This window comes from Oculina patagonica, chromosome 8, assembly GCF_052425735.1.
Source record: "Oculina patagonica isolate OP01 chromosome 8, crgOcupat, whole genome shotgun sequence".
Taxonomy (NCBI): domain Eukaryota; kingdom Metazoa; phylum Cnidaria; class Anthozoa; order Scleractinia; family Oculinidae; genus Oculina; species Oculina patagonica.
In genome coordinates, this window is record NC_135765.1 from 28,313,571 (window position 1) to 28,339,513 (window position 25,943).

General features: G+C 36.8%; 1 protein-coding gene across 2 annotated transcripts; it reads left to right on the top strand.

Moving 5' to 3' along the window:
- Positions 1-950: 950 nt before the first annotated feature.
- LOC144664510 (AMP deaminase 2-like) lies at positions 951-19,006 on the top strand. Of its 2 annotated transcripts, XM_078525675.1 has the most exons (15): positions 951-1,179; positions 2,261-2,661; positions 3,712-3,904; positions 5,087-5,327; positions 6,387-6,516; positions 9,427-9,558; positions 10,280-10,342; positions 11,558-11,612; positions 11,715-11,955; positions 12,748-12,874; positions 13,710-13,873; positions 14,409-14,529; positions 14,652-14,825; positions 16,534-16,644; positions 17,267-19,006. In XM_078525675.1, the coding sequence occupies exons 1-15, from the start codon at positions 1,107-1,109 to the stop codon at positions 17,417-17,419; spliced, it is 2,379 nt and encodes a 792-aa protein (XP_078381801.1). In that variant the 5' UTR covers positions 951-1,106; the 3' UTR covers positions 17,420-19,006. The 2 variants fall into 2 exon arrangements, with proteins under 2 accessions (XP_078381801.1, XP_078381800.1); XM_078525674.1 differs by lacking the exon at positions 951-1,179 and having other exon boundaries at positions 2,146-2,661.
- The last annotated feature ends 6,937 nt before the right edge of the window (positions 19,007-25,943 follow it).

A 25,943-nucleotide genomic window follows, 5' to 3' on the forward strand; every position in this document is an offset into this window, starting at 1 on the left:
AAGGTTCTTTTTCTGCCGCATTTCATGAGTTTTTGGGAAATATCTCGTTCGCATTTTTAAGCAATGCAAAAACCCTATGCTCGTCCCATAAATCTATGTTTAGAGGGGTTGTTTAAATATTTGGGTGATTTTTGGAGATTTTTGGGAGGAGATAGTTTTTCTTAAAAGAGTTGTAAAATTAAGAGAAACAAGAAAAATTGGAGATTTAATGTAGTCAGTTAAAATCAGAATTTGAAGTTTAAAATTAGTAGACGGACGCTAGACGATCCCCTGACAACCTGGAGTGCTCTTGCGTGGGGGTCAACTGTCTGTTGGTGTTCCAAAAATAATTTTCTTCCTTTTATAAATTACTGTAAATTTCACTCAAATTTACGTTAAGTTCCCCCTTAAATAAAAATAAGGAAAATTCCAATTAACGCCTGACATTTTATTTCCCAACCTTGGCAGTGTATCTTGTACGTAGTTCAATAGGCTGTGATAATTAATATTCCTACTTCTTACGAGTCGAGATAGTATTCTCCCACAAGAGATAAGTAACTGGGGCATTGTAAACATTTTCAACATTCCTTGAAGTAATCCTAAATAATTCTTGTATATATGATGAAGAAGGGCTTGGATGTCTCAGTTCAAGTTGCCTGCAATCAGGTGCCCCTTTTGTGGTCGATTTCCGCGCTGGGAAAAAAAGAACGCGTGATCATTAAGTTTGTTTACATTCAGTTGGACCGAACCCAAGATTAAAATATTCTTTTTGTTTTCCTGCTATTTTTAGCAACATAATGACCCAGCGACGCCCAATTGGATCGATAAGCATTCTCGTAAGGCAAAGTTTTAGTTGTTAAAAATATCTATATATAACATTTAGCAGCTCATTTTGTTTTGTTCTCAAACTAGTCCTTTTATATACAATTTTTACGAAGCAAAACTTTCCGATATACCTGTAAATGTCCCGGGGCGTATCGTAGCGTATAGCGTGACTTCCGGCGATTGTAAATTTCAAGCATGCAGTCGAGGGCGATCGGAGAATATGATATTTTAGAAGGCGATCGACACAGCTGAAATTTTGAGACTGCCTCGCGGATTGACTGAGGAAATATTGCAGTTGCTCGATGCTTGAAAAAATGGAAAATCATGAGGCTGTATTTGAAGACGAAAACGGAGAGCACGGCAAGGATATTGAAGGTAAATAATCAATAGATCGCGATCCAGTGATTTTTGAAGCGAAACGCTGCGGCACTCTCGGAAGGTCGCCGTAGCCGCGATGAAGAAAATTATTCCGGAAAATTGTTAAAAAATCTTAAGGGTCACTTAACTAGGTTATTTCGCTTTTTCGTAGCCAGTAAGAATTACGAAATGCAAAGAGAAGGTTTTATTTATATTTGCTGACCCAGTACTTGTAAGTTTACAAAATTATTACGAAATTACTTTATGATCAGGGTTTAATACATGTAGAACGTTTGCGGTCATAGAGGCATTTCTGATCGCCTTTTACCTTCAAAGCTCAATCATTTACCTCTCTGTTAAAAAAATTTAATCATCTGTTTTTAAATTTGCAAATGAGCTAAAAGTGAGGTAAAAGAAATCTATTGCAACACATCGGTTCTTTCAGTCAATTCAGTCGACGATTTGTTTGATCTTTATAATTTCAACTACGAACTATGGCGTGAAATATCGAGCCTCGTAGAATTTGTCGAATTCTGATATCGTAGACGCTTCGAAAAGGTCACTTTACTTATCATTTCAAATTACCGCGGCATTACTTTTATCGCAAAAATTAATATTTTTCATATGGAAAATTCCCAGGGGAGGTCTATTGAAAAGGAAGATTTGTTGTTTTGTGACGAGCAAGACGTAAACACAAAAGAAACTGGTACAGGCACGAGATATGCCCTGCTCTTTTGCTTTTTATAAAATTCTATTTTATTCAAGTAGTGACTAGGAATTTTTTTTTATAATTTCAAACGATCTGTTTGGTTTTGATATAAGCCTCGGCTAAGCCTCTTTCACCGTGTTTGCCATGTTCTGTTTACCCGCTGTTATTTTTTTTGACTGCTCGCATAATAAGCCAATAAGAACACTCGTAAGAAATTGTTGAGTGTTTGTGACCAATCACAGTCTGCGTTTAATCTTGGCTTACATCATCGCAAAATGGCGGACGGTGGTAGACCGGTCGGAAGCTCTCCAAATCTGTCTTTGGATCTTTCATTTAAATCCAGCGAAACTCCAGAAACATCTCAATCAAACGAGCGCCTTTTCTCACCAGATTCGGCCAGACGGCAGCGATTTTTCTCAGAGCCTTCCAAGTTTGCAGCTGTGGTGGGGCAAGTCATAGCCCACAAGAAACACGATGTTTACCAGACTTTGCAAGAGACATTGGATGTTCTCAACGACGAAGCGGTCGTGTCAAGGGATTCCCACAAGAAAGAAGGCTTGTGGTGTCATCCCTTTGAAATCCCTCGTCATCCAATAGAACAGATTGAGCTGAAGAATGAAGAAATCGATCTACAAAGACAACATTCGAAAATGATAGAAAGCTTGACTCCAGATGATTTCACCGAAATAGAAGAAGTCATGAAAAAAGAAATGGAGGACCCCCTGATACAGGGCGGTGAACGGTTGCCTTTTTATCAAAAACTGTCCATTTCCGGTGGAGATATAAGCGGGGTATGTTTATTTCGTTTCTTTATTTACTGACAAATAAACTTAGTTAACTTGCTAAAATTAACATTAGCTTGTGTTTCTAGGGTTAATATATTATTAATGATATGTGGTAGAAAACCTGACCTATATTCCCTTTGCATAACCTTGCAGGGTCAGAATTCATTAATCAGGTCTGAATACATAGTTTTGATGTCAAATTGCTGGCTTGTATTCACATGACAAAGCGGCCATGTTGGAGGTTAAAACAAAAACATAAATTTTCGCAAAATCTGCATGATAAAAAAGTTAAATTCCCAGTGGAGGGAACACTTTGTTCTTGTCCCCCAGCATGGCGGCTGTGATGTCAGTTGAAAGCCAGCAATAAGGGCTTAGAGAACTGGGTGTCAACCACACCCCATCCCCACTCCCTCTTAACCAACACATTTAGCGCAAAGGTAGCCTGCAGTGCAGACATTTTCATCAGCCCGAGAGTATTAGCTCGTGATTGAGTAGATTCACCGCCATTATCGGATGAGGGCAAAGAGAAGTTTAGAAGCCAGGAAAAGGGCGAGAGGGGAGGGGGTAATGTCCGTTTAGCCTCATGCCTACTTCCTGGGACGGGTTTTCTGCTCTCCCCAATTTTCTCCTGCGTAGGAATCTAGTATGGTGCTTGCCTAATCAAAATGCATTTGCTCGCTTTAATATTAATATGCCTGCATTGCAGCGCAACATACATACATAATCCTCTTCGCGCCTAGGAGGCACATAAGGCTGAGACCAGAGATTTCCATTGCTCCCTTTCCATGGCTGCCTTCTCAAGTTCTTTCCACGTCTTCCCTGCTGTTTTCATTTTTGCCTCGATCGTCCTCCTCTAAGTCTCCCGTGGATGTCCTTTTTTCCTTCTTCCACTATCCAGTGTCCATCTTAATGCAGTTCGTGTTATGCTATCTCGACCTTTCTTTTGCAGCGCAAGGGTAGACCTTAAAGTCACAGTTTGAATTGTAGTAGAGGTGCAGTACGTGGCCAATGCTTTTGCTCTATCATTGACATGTCGGAATTTTTCTTGTGTTTTAGGTGTCTATCGATGAACTGCAACAGGCAGCGAAGCTTATAGTTGAGGCCTTGTTTATCAGATCAAAGTACATGGCACTGAGTATGCAAAGTTTTTGTCCGACAACTGCTCGTAAACTAAAGACTGTTCATACAGATTTTGATGTAGAAAATCATTATTTTCATTTGAAGCACCATTCTAGTGACGAAGATCTAGGTAAGTTTATGGCAGTAAAGTACTTTTTGCTTCTCTGAAAGTCAGTCTTCATTCAAGCCTTGTGGCTCATCAGGCCTGGGCTTATCCTGGTGTCCATCGCAGGGTTACTGCCCAGCATTAAATTTGCCATTACAGTCAACTCTCTCTAAGACGGACACCGTCGGGACCGGCCCGAACTGTCCGTCTTATAGAGGTGTCCGCCTTATAGAGAGTCGAGGTAACCTGACACAAGAAATTTTGAGACGATAAAGCTAAACGGAGTCGAGGTAACCTGGTCTGTTTTAGTCGCTTACGTTAGCAAAACCTATAAAGTGGAACAAAAATAATTTCAGAGATTCGACTTGTTTATTAATAACAAACAGTGATACTGTAAGTAGAAAACTAAATCTACAAGTTTAAGAAGAGAAGAAATGCGTTTTAGCGGATTGTTTTTGGTAAATTAGGTATTCTAAAGGAGCTGACCTGCTATGCTTTATGTCGATAACAAGTTTTGAAGTATTATTCAAGAAAAAATAACTTTTAGTGCCTGTCCATTGCGGTTTCAAAGTGTCCGTTGTCCATCTTAGAGAGGTGTCTGTCTACAGAGAGTTTCTTACAGTAAAATGACTGAAAAACGGCAGGGACCATCACCAGGTGTCCGCATGGAGGTGTCTGTCTATAGAGGTGCCGGAGAGTGACTGACTCATTTATACACCTGGTGGGAGGGTGAGAGTAGTGCACTTGTGTACGCAAACTGTCAGCTATTCAAAATTTGCTACCAACCCTCCAAGTTTAGACCATTTTAGTTGCCATGGGGACTAAAATTTTGGAGCTGACGACTAAATTGGGAAACAAAGTTGCCAGACTGGTGACCAGAATTGAGAAGAAGGATTGAAAGCGTGATCTTAATTTAGCAACTAAGATTTTTCTTTGGTGACCAAACTTGATCAGTCGGTGGCCAAATGGCCACTCAAAAAAAATGAACTTGCAGGGTTAGCTATGGTGATCAAATTACCTTTATCAATTTCTAGTTGACAATCAACTGTTAGTAACTGTTTTGCTTCCCCACTGGCACGACACAACAGTTTCTTTGGAAACTTATAACTTTGTTCATTGACATCATATTTTTCGTTGTTGTTTTACTGCTTGACAAACAGACTGTCTTCTTCTCACTTACTAATGTTACCATCTTCCCATTATTAGATGATACCTGCCTTCAGCCATTCTCAGTCCAGTCACCATATGAGATCGACATCCCTGGCGACTGTGGATACCTGTTTGAAATGATTGATGGCGTCATTCAGATCACAGCTTGCAAACGGAACGTGAGCGCTGACGCTACTGTTAGCGAGAGTGCCAAACCAGTGATACACCCTGTCCCAAATCTGCAGGAATTTTTTGAAGATCAAAATATTCTTCTGGCTCTGTCAACCCATGGACCTATGTGAGTAGTTAGTTCCAGTGGAACTCAGTTAATCTGGCTGCAAACTGTTAACCAGATGTACTAAAAGTGCTTTCCATTTATCAGAACTGGCTGGCTGGGCAGGTAGTTTTGAATGTAAAATGGGCCTCTTTCTCAAGATTTTTCCACAAATCAGCCATAACAATGTATGAATTTATGCATTGACTGATTTGACAGGACAAATCTGACTAACAACAGAATTCTGTTCTTGTATATACCGGCCTGGCTGTCCAGTTCTGACAATGTAAAGAGCGCTAAGTATTTGAACGTACCACAACCCCGTAACAACCTAAAATATAAAGAAACCATACATCTGGGAGTTTTATAATTTATTGAAACTAACAATAGACGGATCGAAACTGACCAATTACTGATGACAAACTTTACACAAGTCTTACAGCCAATAACATCACGGCTAAAATGACCAATCAGCTTCAATGGACCAGACATATAACATCATCAACTGACAACAACTTTTCACTTGACTCTGAAGATGACTTCCGCTCAGGTTGTCGAAACGTCAGTCACCAACAACAGTTCTTCTCAGAACTACTCTCACCCGGACGATCACACTATACAAACTACTGAAACTTTATTATTCTTTAACTAGCACATGGCCATGACTTTACATGTCTGGGTGGAATGTATTTTGGCTACTATGTTATTTTAATTCTATTTAATTTGGCTTCCTAGACTTATTAACTACTTAGTTATTTTTTGTGGTGGCTTATATTATCAGAATTTTTCAGTAACATCTTTATTGATATCTCTTTGCCAAAGTTATCCAGGGATGTTGCTAAGAAAACACTAAGCCGGCTCATCAACAAGCCCAGTTGGCTTTTCTGGTCTTTGTAGCTTTAAACATTTACCCAAGTCTTTGTGTTTGAGTGAAATTTTGCCAGATTTAAGTTCTTTTTCAGCCGGTGAAATTAGCTGGCAGCCGGCACTTAGCAACATCCCTGGTTATCTCCAAGGCACTGATTTGGCTAGCGGTATTGTGTCATATTTTGACTTGATTTTTTGTTTTTATCATGATCTCAGAAAGTCATTTGCCCACCGGCGTCTGAAGTACTTAGATTACCGTTATAGTCTTCATTCCTTGTTAAATGAGAGCAGAGAGCTGGCAGCCATGAAGGATGTTGCCCACAGGGACTTCTACAATGTCAGAAAGGTTTGAGAAAATCTAACATGTTTCAGATATTGTTCCTTTACAAAAAGACATTTTTCTTTGTTGTAATGTTGCAAAAAATGCTCAATTCTTCCCCTTCTCAAGAAACAGCTGAAATTTGTCACAAAAACTCCCATATCGATGACATAGCTCTGCTGAGATCCACGATGTGTGTCTGATTTACACATGCAAGCAACAACCAATGAGATGTCTCTTAGCCTCCTATAGTCTTTGGGCTTGTCACGCAATTTTTTCTCATGTGACAAGCCCAAAGGATGTCTGTGTAAGAAGCTAGATGTCTCTTTAGCAAGGGAAGATAGGAGGGAACCTCAAAATAACAAAAAAACTTAAGAGATAGTAATAAGCCAATAGAGAATAAGGACAGTTATGATTTGGGAAGATTGAGACTGATACTTGATACGTCATCCATGACATACAGTATGTAGCTCCTTTAACTCTTTCGGTGTGGTTGTCGAGAAAACTCGACATCTCATTTCGTGACTCTGAGTGCGGATGTTGAGTTTTCTCGACATAATAAACAATCCCAGATTTCCTTTCGAAACTGCCATCAATAGGGATGCTATGATCAATAACTACTTCAGATACCCTCTAGGAGAACTGGAAAGCGTGACGAGCACAATCTTTGATCATTTTTTTTTTTTTTTTTTTTTTTTTTTTATTGAAGAGAATTCAGTAGACTTTACAATATTAATTATTAAAAAAAGAAGACGAAACAAAAAAAAAAAAAAAGGAGTATTATCGACAAATTCCTGTTACAATGTTGCTGTTTACAGCTAAAGGACATTTAAACATGGCGTCGAATGAGAAATTTTTAAACGAGGAGTGCTTCGAAGAAGATTCTAGCCGACTTTCGCCGATAATAATTTTTTTTTTATAACAGTCTGTTGTGGTCTACGAATCAAGCGATTTCAATGAACAGATTGAATATTTGAGATGTGGCTATTGCAAAACAATGATTTCGACATTCACGCTTGGGAAGGAAGCTGTCACATGGTGAATGAAATTGCTGAAAGGACCACGATGCAATGAATTTATGAAAAGGTTACTTTTTACGATGTAGAATTATGTTAGGCACAACTCCTGAAAATCTTAATTAAATTGCTTGAATAGAACGAAAGATATTGTTGAATATGATGCGTGACTGGGTGATTCAACGCACTGTGAAAAAAATGCCGCACTGCGGGGGAGTAAGGTCAAAAGAAAAGTCAGCACCGAAAGAGTTAAAGGCTGGGATATTAATGAGATGCGAGAGGTGCAGTGGCCTAATGGTTAGCGTGCTTGGCTCCAAGTTGTCTGAGTTTGATCCCTGACCAGGGTTATTGTATTGTGTTCTTGAAAACGCACTTTTAATTACTCTCTTAGTACCTCTCTCCACCGAGGTGTATAAATGGGTACTTGCAAAATAATGCTGGGGGGGGGGGGGGGAACCCTGCAATGGACTACAATCTTGGACAAAACTGTTGAAGCACTTAGCAAATTTCCACTTATTTAGCCAACAGAGTTCAGTTTTTCAACTCCCCTCCCCCCCCCCATTTCAATGTTGTTAATGCTTTAGTGTTTTTAAAACAAAGCCTGTCGAGCCGCAATCCTCAAGAAACAACATTGAGTAGGGGGGAAGGGGGATAAGATATTTTAACCCCCTTGCAAGTCGAGTCATTTGTGAAAAATGCGTATGTGTCAAGTAGTTTTGTCCAAGATTGTAGCATCCCATTCAGGAAGGGAAAGGGGCTGTTGGAAATACTTCTTGTTACTTAATTCCTTAGTTTTTAGCAAACTTTTTTATTGTTCTAATGTATGGAGCAACACAACTGAACGTAATCTTGATAAACTCCAAGCGGTTCAGAACTTTGCGTGTCGCATCATTAGGTAAGCGGAGCCAGAAAATTCGATCATATTACACCGATACTGAAGCGTTTACAATGGCTTCCAGTCAGAGACCAACTTTACTATCGTCAAGCAGTCACGTGCTTTAAGTGCATGACAGGGAGTGCTCCAGGTTACTTGACTGAGCAGTTCATTTAACGCTCCGATGTGTCAAAGCGCTCTACTAGAAACGCACAAGCTCTTGATATCCCACTATTCAGATCTGCTAGTGGACAGAAAACCCTTGACTATCAGGTTGTTAGCCTTTGGAACTCTCTGACACCCGAACTTAAACTTTGCCAATCCCAGAGAGAATTTAAACAATGCTTGAAGCGTCTACTTTTAACGGAATTCTTATGTTAATTAGTTTTGATTTTTATTATATTCATAGTATATTTACAATATTAACTCTGAAAAGCCTCATCAGGGATGGGTTAATAAAATTTGTATGTATGTAATGTTATGAAAACTGGGATAAGCTCTGGCTGGGCCTCTTTGGCCCGATGCAGGCTTACCCTTTTGTCCATGAGTTGGTCTAACAAATTGTGTTCTGGGCAACAAAATGATCATAATTAAAATGAACCGTGTACATTAACAAGGTTGCCATAAGGAGGGTAAAAGTATTTCTCAAACTCATTAATAATTCATCTAGTTAAAACAAAGGAAATCAGAACCGTGACGGAGTTTAGAAATCTGATCTTAATTAGCATAGACTTTGACGATTTTATTTTTCTGTTTTCGTTGTAGTTTTAGTTTCGATTGAGAAGATATATCAACCACTCGACAGTGTTTCATCGCATTTCAAAACACCTTGAAGATCGTCAAAAATACTCGGCTGCGCGTCGTATTTTCAACTCTCTTCTCGGTGTTTGGAAATGTGATGAAAAACGCTGTCTCGTGTTTGATATATTACATCAAGAATTATCCCAAACAACATATTAAACCTTTTCTTTAAAATCAATTTGAGTTTAAGAGGTTAGTTAGCAGAGGTTATTATTGAAGTTTGAAGGATGATGTATTTTCTTTAAGGTGGACACTCACATTCACGCAGCTTCTGGCATGAATCAGAAACACTTGTTGCGTTTCATAAAAAGGAAGTTTAAGTATAATGCCGATGATATTGTCATGATCCATGACGGAAAGGAAGTCACTTTACGTGAGGTAAATGCAAATGAAGTATTTATTAGGCAATGATGGCAGTCTATTGCCTTTAGCATGAGGCAGTCAGCAGGATCTGTACCAAATTCTATTGCGATCAATAAACCAATCATTGGAACCAAATGGGACTGGGAACTTGTTACAGGAATAAAATTAATGTTATTAAGTGAACATAAATCAAGGCACAAAAAACATGAAGCAAAATACCTCTAGAAAGTTAGAAAGGACTGATACAAAGTATAAACAAAAAAGACAAATTATGTATTTGATGAGTTCCATTGAATTCACTGGACAGACATGATCACATCTCTAAATTTTCTAATACAATTGATGAGCCTGTATGGTTGGTCTGTTCAAACAAGAATTATTATGAGGCAGTGCTTGACCTTGCATGTCACTTGTGAGAAGTATCATATATCATATATCGCATGTCACGCTACAAGAAAATGCAACTTTTTGTTGAACAATCCTTCAACACAAAAGTTGTCAGCTACTTTTATTTAGTAATCTTTGCTTCTGATGTTGCTATTGTTGTTTTATGACAGTTCATTCAGATTAAACTTTCGCTTGGCTTACAAGATTCTGCAACTCAAATTGCAAAATTCTGTGAGACCAGCTTTACTTTACTTACCAAAAATTCACCCAGACTCATATTTCAAGGACATGATAAGTGAATTACTTAATGAACAAGGTCAAGTGTTAATTCTTTGAGTTCATCTTTCAGGTCTTTGCTATGTTGAATTTGACTCCATATGATCTGAGTGTTGACAGACTTGATGTACATGCTGTAAGTTCTGTTGTTGTTTTGTAGGCTTCCTCATTCCTGTACAGTAAAAATAAAAAAGCAATCCCTATTTCTCTTGGGAGGCGCGGTGGCCTAATGGTTAGCGTGCTCTACTCCGAGTTGAACGGCCCGGGTTCGAGGCCTGGCCGGGGCCCTGCGTTGTGTTCTTGGGCAAGACACTTTACTCTCACAGTGCCTCTCTCCACCCAGGTGTATAAATGGGTACCAACGAATTTACTGCTGGGGGGTAACCCTGCAATGGACTAGCATCCCATCCAGGGGGGAGTAGCAATACTCCTAGTCGCTTAATGCTACGGAAACTCGAATAAGCTCCGGCTGTATGAGCCTCATGGCTCGGACACAGACTTTACCTTAACCATTTCTCTTACCCTTAATTTCTCGTGGGATGCACAGTGGCCTAATGGTTAGCATGCTGGACTCTTGATCGAGTGATCCAGGTTCAAGCCCTGGCTGGGGTTGTTGTATTGTGTTCTCGGGCAAGACACTTTACTCTCACAGTGCCTCTCTCCACCCAGGTGTATAAATGGGTACCGGCAAATTTACTGCTGGGGGGTAACCCTGCGATGGACTAGCATCCCATCCAGGGGGGAGTAGCAATACTCCTAGTCGCTTAATGCTACGGAAACCGGGATAAGCTCCGGCTGTATGAGCCTCATGGCTCGGACACATACTTTACCATTACCATTTCTCTTACCCTTAATTTCTTGTGGGAGGCACAATGGCCTAATGGTTAGCATGCTGGACTCTTGATCGAGTGGTCCGGGTTCAAGCCCTGGCCGGGGCGCTGCGTTGTGTTCTTTGGCAAGACACTTCACTCTCACAGTGCCTCTCTCCACCCAGGTTTATAAATGGGTACCGGCAAAATTATGCTGGGAGGTAACCCTGCAATGGACTAGTTAGCATCCCATCCAGGTGGTGAAGAATATTATTATTCTTAAACGCTTTATGCTACAGAAACTGCAATAAGCTTCGGCAGTATGGGCCACTTGAATTAATGCAGTCTTGATTTCTCAATCCCCCAATAATTTGAACCAAAGCCAGAATGGGCTTATAGCCTCTCAAAACAACTTGGGCTAAAAAACATTCCAGGCTTAATGTAGCCCTGTCTTGAATAGCAATCGAGCTTATCTTGCTAAAGATATGAACTATAAATTAAATAATTTTATTCATTTATAGTTTTTTTTTTATTTTTTTCAGGATAGGAACACTTTTCATCGGTTTGACAAGTTCAACACTAAATACAATCCCATAGGTGAGAGTTCTTTTGATTTACAAAATGTACTGTGACGGTCAGGTGTCGGAAATGTGGTTACGTTTCTGTGGAACTGAACTTTGGGGTTTTTTTGGCCTTTAGGTGACAGCAAGTTGAGGGAAATCTTTCTCAAGACAGACAATCACATCAATGGCCGATACTTTGCAGAGCTAATGAAAGAAGTTATGTCAGACTTGGAAGAAAGCAAGTATCAGAATGCCGAGTACAGATTATCCATATATGGACGATCTAAGAAAGAGTGGGATAAGTTGGCTTCTTGGGCAGTGGAGAATAATATGTACTCTGATAACGTGCGGTGGCTGATTCAGATTCCTCGACTTTAGTAAGTAAACTACTCACACTTACAATGAACAGACTATTTTCATATTCATTTCTAAAAGTATGTCACAAACTGCAAAACTTTCAATCTTCTGCTCAGTGATAGACTTTTAGATAGAAGTATTAACGTTAGGACACAATTTCTATCACCATCTTAATTATGTTGCTCGCAAGTTAGGGTGTTTGGGTGTCTATCTAAAGGTGTTCTAGAGTTAAGCTACAGACTGGGAAGTTTAATAGAATTTTGTATTGCGTAATAAACCGTACCAAATAAAAGTGCTACTGAATAGCTTTCATTTGAATGGTCACACACTAGCGTTTCTTCCACACTCTTAAAAATTGCATCTAACCTCATTGTGAAGCATAATAAACAGTACCACTTGACACAAGAGTGTTTACAATATGTGAGCCAACAAGGCATGCTAAATTAAAATAAAAGGCTTACCCCAAGCTACCATAACTAACTGTAGGCTAACCAGAGTGGTTTTTAGTCTAACTGGCGGGCTATGTAGGTTAACCAATGTGTTATTAAAGGTTAGTTCTGTAATGACTCGCATGACTTGCAAGCCATGCAAGCCAGAAATCCCTAATCCCAATTTAAAGGCTTACTGCAAGCTACCTTAGCTAACTATTAAGACCAACCGAAATGGCTTGCTTGACTCTCTAACTCATACAGTGATGAGTCCCTTGACACTCACTATGAAAGTATTGCTCATCAGTTTAGTTAGGACTGCAAATTAACCAATAGTGAGGTATTGCTTGAACTAATGTACGTTATGTGTGTTCAACTTGCTAGTGATGTCTATCGAACAAAGAACCTTGTAAAGAATTTCCAAGAGATGCTGGAGAACATTTTTGTTCCGTTATTTGAAGCAACAGTCAACCCTCAGTCTCACCCTGATCTTCACAAGTTTCTTACACAGGTGAGATACAACATATATGCCTCTTATTCTTTGTGGTTGTCATGCAATCTTTCTGGGAGGAGTGACAAGCTAAAAGAATATTTGTAGGAGGCTAGATACATGTACATTCAAGGCATAGTGATAACCAGTAAATGTTACAGTTAATTCCTGATTTACTTGTCTTCTGCCTCCGTAATAAGGAGGCTACACCGCTGAATGGTTTAGGGCACTGGTATTGTAAACCAGAGAGATTAGAGGTTCAAGCCCTCTTCCTTGCCACTAGCTTGAATTTGTTAGTGAACATCCCAAGTTTAACTTCTCGGTCATGCTTTGTAAATAGCCAAGCGGTCTGTCACCTGCTAGTTGGGGTTTTTTGCCTTGTTATGTTGATTTAAAATATTTGTTTCCTTCTGTTTGAATAGCATGCCTGGAAAGACACATTTAACTGGCAGTAATCTGTTTATTGTACAGTACATAGATAAGGGAGGGAGGCATGGTGGTCTAATAGTTAGTGCAGTCCAGACTCGAGCCCTGGCTTTGGTAGCCTCATTTCTAAAGGCGATTGTGTTTCACTCCTCCCCACAACCGGGGTCACTGCATTCTGTGTCCTTAGGCTAGACACTTTACTCTCATAGTGCCTCTGATTAAAATTAAAATGAAATTAAAATGAGTATCGGCAATTTAATGCTGGGGTAATCCTGGGACGGACTAGCATCCTATCCATAAGGAGTAGAAACACTCTTTGACACTTAATCCTACAGAAACTGGGAGAAGCCTGATGAGCTACTTGGCTCAACCCAGACTTCACCTAACTTGTTAGGGGGATTTTAACCTGTTTATGTTACCATGTCAACAGGTTGCAGGCCTTGACAGTGTGGATGATGAGAGTAAAGCTGAGAACCACTTGTTTACAACCAAGAGTCCCTTGCCTGTGGACTGGAACACTGAGGACAATCCACCTTACTCCTATTACCTCTATTACATGTACTCCAACATGGTGGTCCTTAACCACTTAAGAAAGTATGTCATCTTACGCTAGTTAACATAATGTTTGTTAATGTTTGCTTCTTAGGAAGTGGGTTGGGGGGCGGGGGGGGGCTAGGGGGGGGGGAACCTGGGGATAAAAGGGGCGGAAAATGTGTTGGATGCATGAGAAGAGAGATTGAAAGTGGGATTGCTGTGGTGTCATATACAGTATGTTTCAGTATGAAAATGCAATATAAAAAGCACCATAATGCAGTAATGTAGGTGTCCGCAACTAGCAGAAAGGACATTTCCTCCTAGCTGCCGACTTAGACAATTTAATCAATTTTATATTTTTTATTACCACCAGGGAGGGCAGGAAGCAGGAAGTTGACTTCCCTGTCCCCCCCTCCCCTGCCCCCACAAGTGGCATTGATTGTGTCGATAAATAAGAAGTTGAGAAAAATATGGAGATAAAGTACTCTTTATAATATTCCTTCCCCAAAACATAATGCAATGCAGTGAGGTGTGGTTTGGATAGCAAGATGGTGTTTTTATGTAATATATAATCTAATATCTTTGTCTTCCACAGAGAGCGTGGTTTTAACACATTTGTACTGCGACCTCACTGTGGCGAGGCAGGTCCTGCCCATCATTTGGTGTCAGCCTTTATGTTGGCCGAGAACATTAACCATGGTCTTCTTCTTAGAAAGGTTGGTTAGTTACATTTGTACCAAAAGCAAATGCAGTGAATGCCTATTCTTGTAACAAGGTAGATATCAAGGTTGTTTCATGTCAATGTATTTATCGTAACAATTAGCTCTTTGATTGACAGGTGCCAGCTTTGCAGTACCTCTACTACTTGGCCCAAATCGGCCTCGCCATGTCACCACTTAGCAACAACTCGCTTTTCCTTAACTACCAGAGGAACCCTCTGCCAGATTTCCTGGCCCGTGGATTGGTGGTGTCTTTGTCGACTGATGACCCACTTATGTTTCATTTTACCAAGGCAAGGTTTTGTTTTAGAGCATTGTGAGCATAAAATAATTTTTCACACATAATTCAAGGAGTAGTCAGGGAAAAAACCTATGTAATTTTGTTTGAAGGTTGCTGTAGAGAAATGAGTGTTGCTGATAACATCTGTATCATTGTGTTGGATAAAAAAAATTGAAATTAAAAAAGAAATGAGACAAATCTAAAGAATAATTTGAGCCAATGCAGAGCCAATGCTAATACATTTCTTAAGTAACTATCATTTTGAAATTTAATTTTTTAAAAAATCTAATTTTAATTAAATTTTGATTTAATTTTAATGTACTTTTTAATATTTTTTTTAATTTAAAATTCAATCAATTTGAATTTAATTTTATACTTCAATTTTAATTAAATTTATTTTAATTTAAAATGTAATTAATTTTAATTTAATTTTAATGTAAAATTTAATTTTAATTTAATTTTTATTTGATTTTAATTTATTTTTAATTGATTTTAATTTAATTTTGTAAAGTTAACTTTAATTTAATTTTAATTTTTATTTTAATTTTTAATTTATTTTAATTTTAATTTAATTTTTAATTTAATTTTAATTTTATTTTAAATTTAATTTTAATTTTAATTTTATTTTTAATTTAATTTTAACTTTATTTTAAATTTAATGTTAATTTTTATTTAATTTTATTTTAATTTTATTTTAATTTTTAATTTAACTTTAATTTAATTTTAAATTAATTTTAATTTGATTTTAATTTAATTTTAAATTTAATTTTAATTTAATTTTTAAGTTAATTTTAATTTTATTTTTTATTTAATTTAATTTTAATTTTAAATTTATTTTAATTTGATTTTAATTTAATTTTAATTTAAATTTAATTTTAATTTAATTTTTAATTTAATTTTAAATTTATTTTTTATTTAATTTAATTCTAATTTAATTTTAATTTAATTTTAAATTTATTTTTTATTTAATTTAATTTTAATTTGATTTCAATTTAATTTTAATTTGATTTTAATTTAATTTTAATTTAATTTTTAATTTAATTTTTAATTTAATTTTAAATTTATTTTAAATTTTAATTTTTAATTTATTTTAATTTGATTTAATTTTAAATTTAAATCAATTTTAATTTAATTTTTAATTTTATTTTATTTTTAATTGAATTGACTTTTAATTTTATTTTAAATTTAATTTTTATTTAATTTAATTTAATTTAATATTAAGTTAATTTAAATTTAATTTTAAATCAATTTAAATTAACCACTTGGCAGCATGGCCGTGTGGTTAGAGCGCCGGACTTGTAATCCAGAGGTCGCGGGTTCAAGTCCCCTTCTGACCACTAGCTGGATTGGTTCTCGGTAGTCCCGAGTTCAACTCCTCGGCCACGCTTGTAAATAACCAACTGGTCTGCCTCCTTGCCAGTGCCTTGCCCAAGAACACAACACAATGACCCCAGCCAGGGCTCGAAACCCGGACCGCTTGATCTGGAGTCCGACACACTAACCATTAGGCCCTGCGCCTCCCACAAATTCATTTTAAAGCAATTTAAAATGAAATGAAATGCAAGACATCAAATATTTTTTTAAATGAGTCATGGGAGTTTGTTGATATGTCATGACAATATCCCGTTAGTTTATGGTTTTCTTTACTTTCTTCACCTCTCTGCTTGACAGTGTATTGATATTTTGAGAGTAAAAGATCTTGATCACTCTTACATAAATAGGAGCCTTTGATGGAGGAGTACAGTATTGCAGCACAGGTGTGGAAGCTAAGCCCATGTGACATGTCAGAGCTGGCCAGACACAGTGTCCTTATGAGTGGCTTTGAGGATAAGGTAATACAGCAGAATCCCTATTAAGCGGCCACTCAGGGGAAATGGCAAGTTGCCGCTTAGTAGAGGTTGGCTGCTTAATAAGAGCTTGTCAGAAATTAGTGTAAGGCATTTTGGAAAGGTCACGTTATTTCAATACAAAATAGTTGGGAAGGGAATCATGGAATCACATGTAGAGGACAACAAACTTGTGTTTGAAAGATTTTATCAGACGGCTGCTTAATGTAGGTGGCCAGTTTATAGGGGTTTATTTACAGTATCATACTAACAGTAGTTTCAAGACTAATAGGGGGTGCCCGCGAAATAGGGCTTTAACTGTAGTGCTCTATAGCTTTCCTAAATTTTTTAAACAATTACTCTGGGAAACATATTCTTTTCTGACAAATATTTAATTCGTTTTTCGTGTACTGTAATGGTAAGGATAATATCGTTTGCAGGAAATTAATGTTAAGGCGGAAATACCTAGTGAATGTAACGTAGAATCTGTTAGTCATTACTTTGCTTAGTTTGAACCACTGTTTTTCAGATTCAGAATTGTTTATAGAAAAGTATCCAACACGTTTTCTTAAAATACTGGTTAAGTAAGGAATCGAAAGCTTGTGTAACACATGTCACATTTTGACAGGTGAAACGTCATTGGATTGGTGACGATTACAAGAAAGAAGGATCCGCTGGAAATGATGTACACAAGACCAATGTCCCGGATATCCGAGTGGCGTTCCGTCTCGAGACTTTGGTGGAGGAACTGAGCACGATCTGCACGGCTGCACGTGTTTAAACCACGCACCTAACACGTGATGACACTTATTGCATGTGTTTTCAATGCACACGCTTTCCATATACCATAAACATCTTCGTTCCGTAACAGAAATCCGGATTGAGTTTACAAAAAGATGGACAGAAATTAATATTGCAGGCCTTTTGGTCTTAATATTTTCAAAAGTAATTTAAAGAAGCAATTCTCATGATAAAAAGCATGATTTTTTTGCATTTTTTTAATGCGATGCAATCATTCAGTTCAACGAGAGACATTCTAAATTAGCATCATTTTACATGAATTCAATGAATCCTTACTTTAAATTAAAAAGAAAACAGAAAACACATATATCATATATACATTATTTTTGAAATGTTATTCAACGGTTGTTACAATTTCATGTAGAAACTGGTTACGTACGTTTTCTTGGGTATTTATTAGAGTTCCTGTTTAAATTTATAACTTAGATATTTTGCAGGGGGATAATTGAGTTACCACGGATCGTAATGCAGGGCATCTCTGTAAGAAAAAGCGTTGCCCTACTAAATCCTTTCACTTTGAGTGCAAAAAATATCAATGTAAATTCTAACTTAAAGGTTGCAAAAATTTGAAATACAAAGAGTACCACAGACAAGAACGGCATAGCAGCTTTTATTTAAATAGTCACACACTAGGATTTCATTCACGGACTTTAAAGTTAGAACCACCTTGTACAGCATAATAAACAGTACCACATGAAGGTACTGCTCGATAGCTTTCATTTCAATGGTCACACACTAGGGTTTTATTCATAGACTGAAAAGTTAGCACTACATTGTACTGCATAATAAACAGTACTACATAAAAGTACTGCATGCAAACTATCATATTGAATTGTCACACACTTGGAGTGAAAGGATTTAACAACTGCAAAGAAAATAACCTTTCTTGCCTTTGTATCACCCTTCAGGTTTTATTGTTTTCGTTGTATTTAAATGCTTGTCGTAATTGGAAAGAGTAAATTAAGATAACTTAAATTATTATTGTAATAATTGTTTTGTTTCTTGAAATAATCCAGTCATTATATTATGTTGCATAATTTAAAAAAATTAATTTTAAACAACACTTCAATCTTTTGATAAGACGTGTAAATGAATGTTTTAACTTGCCCTTAGCGCCTCCCTTCTTCCTTAAAATCGAGAGAGGACCTGGGGACGAGGTTGAAATGCTATATTGATGACGCAGATCTTCAGACATCCGTGTGGATACTCTGATTGGTTGCTTTTTGAATTACGCGCGAAAATTCAAGGGCGAGAAAACCAATCAGAAACAGCACGGATCTACGCGCAGCTACGTCATCAGTTTGGTATTTTCGAGTCCAGTCCCAAACGTCCCTCAAGCGAGGGAAGAATTGAAATCGGGAATAGGGACTTCTATTTACTTGTGCTACTCGTTTGTTTTACGAATTTATGGTATACTTAAAATATGGGTTATTTAAGGTGTATTTTTAAATTGGACTTAATCTTTCGTACTTTACAATATAAATTAAAAAATTCCACGTAATGTACAAAGCAAATTATGTCTTCAGTCATTGATAGTAAATTGTAATAAAGTTATTAGAATCTTGAAGATTTAAGTATGTTTTCCGTTGTATCCGCTCAGAAATATCCTTACATGAGCCACTGCGTATCCGCATATCCACTCAGAAATATACTTACACGAGCCACTGTGTATCCGCGTATCCACTAAGTTATATACTGACATAGCCACGGTGTATCCACGTATCCACCAGAAATATACTTACATAAGCCCCTGCGTAACCACGTATCCACTCAGATATATACTTACACGAGCAACTGCGTCTCCACTCTATCCACTGCGTATCCACTTTGTATCCACAGCGTATCCAGTCTGTATCCACTGCCTATCCACTGCGTATCCACTCTGTATGAACTGCGTATCCACTCTGTATCCACTGCGTATCCACTCTGTATCCACTGCGTATCCACTCTGTATCCACTGCGTATCCACTCTGTATGCACTGCGTATCCACTCTGTATCCACTGCGTATCCACTACGTATCCACTCTGTATCAACTGCGTATCCACTCACTACCCACTGCGTAGCCACTCTGTATCCACTGGTTATCCACCCTCTACACACTGCGTATCCACTCTGTATCCACTGCGTATCCACTCTCTACCCACTGCGTATCCACTCTGTATCCACTGCTTGTCTACTCTGTATCCACTGCTTATCCACTCTGTATCCACTGCGTATCCACTCTGTATCCACTGTGTATCCACTTTGTATCCACTGCGTATCTACTCTGTATCCACTGCGTATCCACTCTGTATGCACTGCGTATCCACTATGTATCCACTGCGTATCCACTCTCTATCCACTGCGTATCCGCTCTGTATCCACTGCGTATCCACTCTCTACCCACTAGGTATCCACTCTGTATCCACTGCGTATCCACTCTGTATCCACTGCGTATCCAGTCTGTATCCACTGCGTATCCACTCTGTATCCACTGCGTATCCACAGTAGTATAGGAGTTGGGGGTACGAGATCATAAAAATTTTTATTATCTCTTACATCCCCAACTCCTATACTACTCACAGCACTGGATTCAAAAATAGAATCAAAAATAGAATCAAAAAATAGAATCAAACATGGAATCAAAAATGAAATCAAAAATGAAATCAAAAATAGAATCAAAAATGAAACCAAACCTCGAAGCCAAACTGAAAACCAAAATGGAATCAAAACTGAAAACCAAGCCTGAAAAACCAACCCTAACTCAACCCTAGGTTCAAAATAAAAAAAAAAACTTCTTATACTCTTTTTCAAAATTTTGGATACAGTGCTTTTAAACAAGCCGAGTTTTTATGCTGTTGTTATTATCATGGTAAATCTCTTGTACTGAATATCTGTTGTGAATTATCTTCTAAAACGATTATGATTTTTGTTATTTTTGAATTCATTTTTTCTTTTTCAAGGTCGGATAATACACTGTTTAAATCATTGTAAATGTTACATAGGTATTTACTTGTTTCATTTTCTTCATTTAATAATTTTGTTAATGGCTTGCAATGTCCATCTTGTTTTAGTTTTTTTTCTAAATATACTAAAGTGTCTAGATTTTCATATACCAAATCTCCGAGTTTTGATAATTCTTTTAATGTTACGATATACTTCAGTGTGTTTATTGCGTCATCAGACATATTTTTGAATGTATCTGCTTTGAAACATATTTTCTTTAAATTTTCCATGTTTATTTTCATGTTGGTCATTTATCTATATATATAGTGTATGTTTTTATTTTTATGCGTTTTTTCATGAATCTCTTATACTCTTTTTTAAAAATCTTGCATCTTAGTGCGTTTAAAACAAACCTCGTTGACATAATGAAAATCAAAACCTAGGATAAACAGATGAGTTTGTCTTTAATATCCATAAGGATATGTTTTTATACAGCATAAAAGCGCTGATCCTAATACCTATGATCTATTGTCAGTATCCATGTTATGGATAATGCTATTGTTTATATGTTTTTGTGTCAAAAGATGTCTCCATTTACCTGCCAATCTGTAGTCATATCCATCACATATATCACATACCCATGATTTATACCGCATGTAACGAGTCTTGCTTCTCCTAATAGCATCCTGTCTATCTTTTTCACAAAAATATCTTTGAAATCTAACCATTTATACAAATACTTTATATATTTTTATTTTCTTATGTGATTTTATATAGTGTGTTTAAATTTGTTGTAAATCCTTGATTGGTATCCAACTATTAAATTCATCACTATAACCTTTCCACTTCACTAAAGCTTGTTTCTTCTTATAGTTCCGCCGAATTACTTTATCAATACGAAATACTTCTTGTTTTGCTTTCAATAGTTCGGACTCGTAAAAGCTACCTTGTATTTCTTCATTATTCAAATCTTTTAATTTATAAGTTATTGGATTAGTGTATTGGATCTTATCAACGATGAATATCTCTTCTGACCAATTAGGAGTATAGCCTTTGTCGAACACCTTTCGTTTATATTTAGATATTCGGACCTTATCACCAACCTTAAATTTGGGTTTTGCTGATAATGGCTCCATATCACCGTATAGGTTAAGATATACAATTCCTTGATTCTTTTCCTTTGAAGCTTCTGTTGGTGTCATCTTTATTGAACTGTGTTTTGTATTATTGTATTCTTTTACCAGTATGGGTAGCATTTCAAGATACTGTGTGTTACCTTGAATAGTAAACTGTTTGTACATTTTATTTTTCAAAGTTCTATTAAATCTCTCAATAACAACAGCTTTACCTTCATTAAAAGTGGAATACATCTTAATATCATTTTGCTTTAGCCATTCCTTGAATGTTTTGTTATAAAATTCAGATCCCTGATCGACCCAGAGAAATTCAGGTTTACGTTTGTCATTAATGACAATATTGTTGAATGCGTTAGTTATTGATGTACCTTTCTTATCTTTCAATTGTATAGCCCAAGCGAATTTACTGAATACGTCAATTATAGTCAATAGATATTTATAACCTTTATTCCATTTTGAAAGTTTATCCATAAAAACTAAATCAGCAGACCATATGTCGTCAATTCCATTTGATATTACTCTTCTAGTTTTAAATTTTCGTCTGATTGGTTTATGTAACTCATCGGCTAATTGTTGAGACCAATCATTTTTACTCAACGCCGTTTTCCGTTTTTTGGCTTTTTAACACCGAGCCCTATTTTAGCCTTGGTTGCAATTACATTACGAGCGACAGTATGACCCCATTGACGTTGAGAATAAGGGGTAGAGTCGAGCTCTTGGATCATTTTTTGGTCAGCTTTATGCTTGCAACTTAGTTGTTTAGATTTTGCTTTATTTCCACAAACGCTGTATGCAATATCATGCCTCATCGCTATTTCATCCGTTCTGCCTGTCGGTTTTTGAAATATTTGAAGTATTTCACCTGTATTTGGATCATATTTCACTTGTTTTTCGAGAGGATTATAAGGACCCAAAAAGGCATAGCCATGGGGTACCCAGCCGGCTTTTGGTTTTGGCAATTTCCCAATCAATTTATGTATATCAAGAGCGCCTCCTTTAATAAATTTGCTTTTTTTCTTCCTGCATATTTGGCAAACTGATTTTTCCATAAGCCGACCATTTTTAGCTTTTACCTTTTTAGAGTTTAATGATTTGGTTTGTTTTTTACACGATAGACAATACGATTGGCACATTATATATATTGATTAGATATTTAATCGCAATAATGATTTATCCATTTTCCATTTTTATACTCACTGAAATTGCATTTGGGGTCGAGATTTTCATTTTTATATGCACCAGCAGGCTTCCAAAAACTAGATGTCTGAATCCCGCTTTTTTTATTAAATATACCTTTAGCAAAGTCACCGCGCCAATATTTTTTAAATAGATCTTTATCGCCTCCGGTAGCACCCATGATAGCCGATGCTAAGTCTTGAGCCTGTTGAAACGCTGGAATCTTTTCGCCGACCTTTTTGTTAATCGTTTCACCTACTCCACGCCCCTTTTTCTCACTAACAAAACGGGTTTTAGTAATACCACAAGAAACGCATTTCGATTTGAGTATTAAACGATTGTTTTTTGTTCTCATATATTTTTCAGAATTAGGAACTGAATTAGTTTTTATTTTTTCACGTACACAATACGATTTAGTCATTGTATATATATTACGTTACATATTTTTGAAATAATGTTGAATGAATTTTTCATTATTCATTGTGTCATATATGTCAAACACTTCCAATAAATTATAATACGATTTCCCCTTATTCATTTCGTTGAGAAAGTATAGACAAAAGTATCCGCAGGTGGTAGTCTTTATGCTCTGTATCTGATTGTTTTGATGTATCAATGTTAAATTCTTCTTTTTTGCGTGATCGACTATTTCTTGAAATGGATGCATACCAAAACTATCAAAATAATTGATTACCTTATCTTTTACATAAGTTGCAACCCAATGGCTACCGCTCAGATATGACGGTTGGAGATTGTAAATGAATATTCCTAATTTGTGATTATGTGGCACAGTCTCGTCTCTCATTAGTACATCTTTTATCGGTATATTCAAATATAAACACCAGTTTATTAAATCAAAATTACTCATTGGTATATTCCTATGGAATGTTGGCTTTCTTACTTTCTTTTCGGTTTTAAGATCTTTTTTTTTGGAAGCACCAATCCACCTGTTCTAAGAAATTTATCATATTCATCCCAAGAACCAATGAATGGTGGCGGTGTGTAAGCTAATACATCTTTCTTACTTGGTAGTCTAATATTTCCCCCATCCTTCTTTGAAGTGTTATCAGTTGTTGATTTGTTAGTTGTTGACCTTCTTGATCTTGTTTTCGTTTTCGGAGCACTAATTCCAATCATTGGAAAACCAATACGCGGTGCTCCATGACCAACCTTTATAACCTTTCGAATTTGTGTCTTCGAGATTTTTAAATCAGATCCAACACCGGATCTCTTAGCCTTATTTAATTTATTGATTTGACGTTGAGTTAACATTAAACTATCATTGCCGGTCAGATCTGAATTGCTTAATCGAATTGTGATTTCACTTTTATTTCTATAAGCAGTAAAAAGCTTACTTCGCTGTCCTTCTGACAGATTCACTTTATGAGAGTGATAAGTTGTCATTACTTGTATATATATTATATGTTATATAATTTCTTGTTTATAAAACGTATACAAAATAGAATGGTTTATACATAATATTCAATTGATTGATTTATACGATAACCAGCTCATTCCCCACCTTGTCAATGACGATTGTCTCATCATAAAGAACGATGGCATGGACGTTGAAAGGACTATCTCCCGCACTATTAGCGTTTAGTTTATATCTGAAGATCAACTGCTTTGGGTCTCTAGTTACTCGCTCTGCTTGATATGATAAATCAAAAAAGATAATAGGATAGAGAGAGTTGTAATTTGTCAGGTTGAGTTGTGTACCGCTGTTGTAATCATTCTTTCTCATACCATAAGACATCAAATCATTGAAGATCCTAACTTTGGACTCACTATCATATTCGGTCTCAGGATAAAACACTCCGTTGCCGTATTCCAATCGGCATGTTGTCAAATAACTACCATTCCCACGGTCAAGATTGATATTGTAGGTATCAAATTCATAGGGATTTTCATCTGCATTGTTTGATTTAGCTCGTTGTAGATATACAAAGATAGCCTTAACATTATCAATACTGGATGAGATCTGGAAGAATCCACTGCTATTCGTTGGTGCGGAAACCTCATACATTTCGCGCATATACGTCCAAGTGTTCTTTACCAAGAAGGAACTAACAAACTTATCATATAGGCTGTCCTTTGGAGTCAATTTTGGGACCCATAGAAGGAATCTATTAAGGACCACTCGACCATCAGCTACATCATCGGCCTTTTGAAGTAATTCGGCGTCATTCTGTAACTGTATATTGAACTGGAGTTGCATTGGGAGTAACATTCGACCCTCCAGCTCTTCAAAGAAACTGTAACGATTTAGAGGTATAACAACATTGACATCATTGAGACCTGTCGTCAAAAGTCGCCTAGCCTCAAACCCTGCATTCTGATTAGCATTTGCTATCCTATGGTCGGTATCTAGATACCAAAGACTATTTTTTGCTACTGAGCGACTAAAATCGTCACTATATTCGAGGAGGTTCTTAACGAAAGTAACTTTATGGAGATTATCGGTATCATAAACGATTTTTCCTGCTGATTTAATCATCATGTGGGCAATCAATGAATGTGCTCCATTAATAACTGTGATACGATTTGCCCCCGTTGTTGCTCCATCAGCTAACATTTGCACCTGTAATTGCACCTCAAAATACGCATTATACCAATCGTAGAATGAACTTCTATCGTTAATCGTGAACTTATAGCCGTTTTTAAGTTGGTGCTGACCGTTACCTGGGACTCGAATAACATCATCGAGTTGAAATCGAACCAACTCGGACCTCTGTAAGTATTCGCTTGTTCTAAAAGACATATATTATTATGTTACATAATTTTGCAATTATGTACCAATTTTTTTAATCATTTTATTCATTTTACTCAACGCCTTCTTTTTACACCTGATCCTGATATTAATCTATTGATGATCATATCAGTACTTTCATTTTTCGGGTGGGTGGGTTTTTGGTTCCCCTTCCTCATATTCCTAAGCCTTTCCATTATAAGGTCTCCGGCTTTTTCTGATGCCCTTTTACCCAGTTTATCACCTGCATGAGAAATACCTGATTTTATCGCCTTCTTACCTAAGGGCTTGACAATTTTTTTAACAACAGACGACATAACACTCTTCATCGGTTTGAAAATGTTATCAACGATAATCCCTGACCCTTTGTGCTTATATACAAATTTACCAAATTTTGGATGGTAAAACCTCTTGAATTCATATGGTTTCATTATATACTATTATGTTATATTATTCTATCCTTTTCAAAATTAATGAAAAAGACGTATCCGCTCCATTCAGGTTAATTAACCGTCTC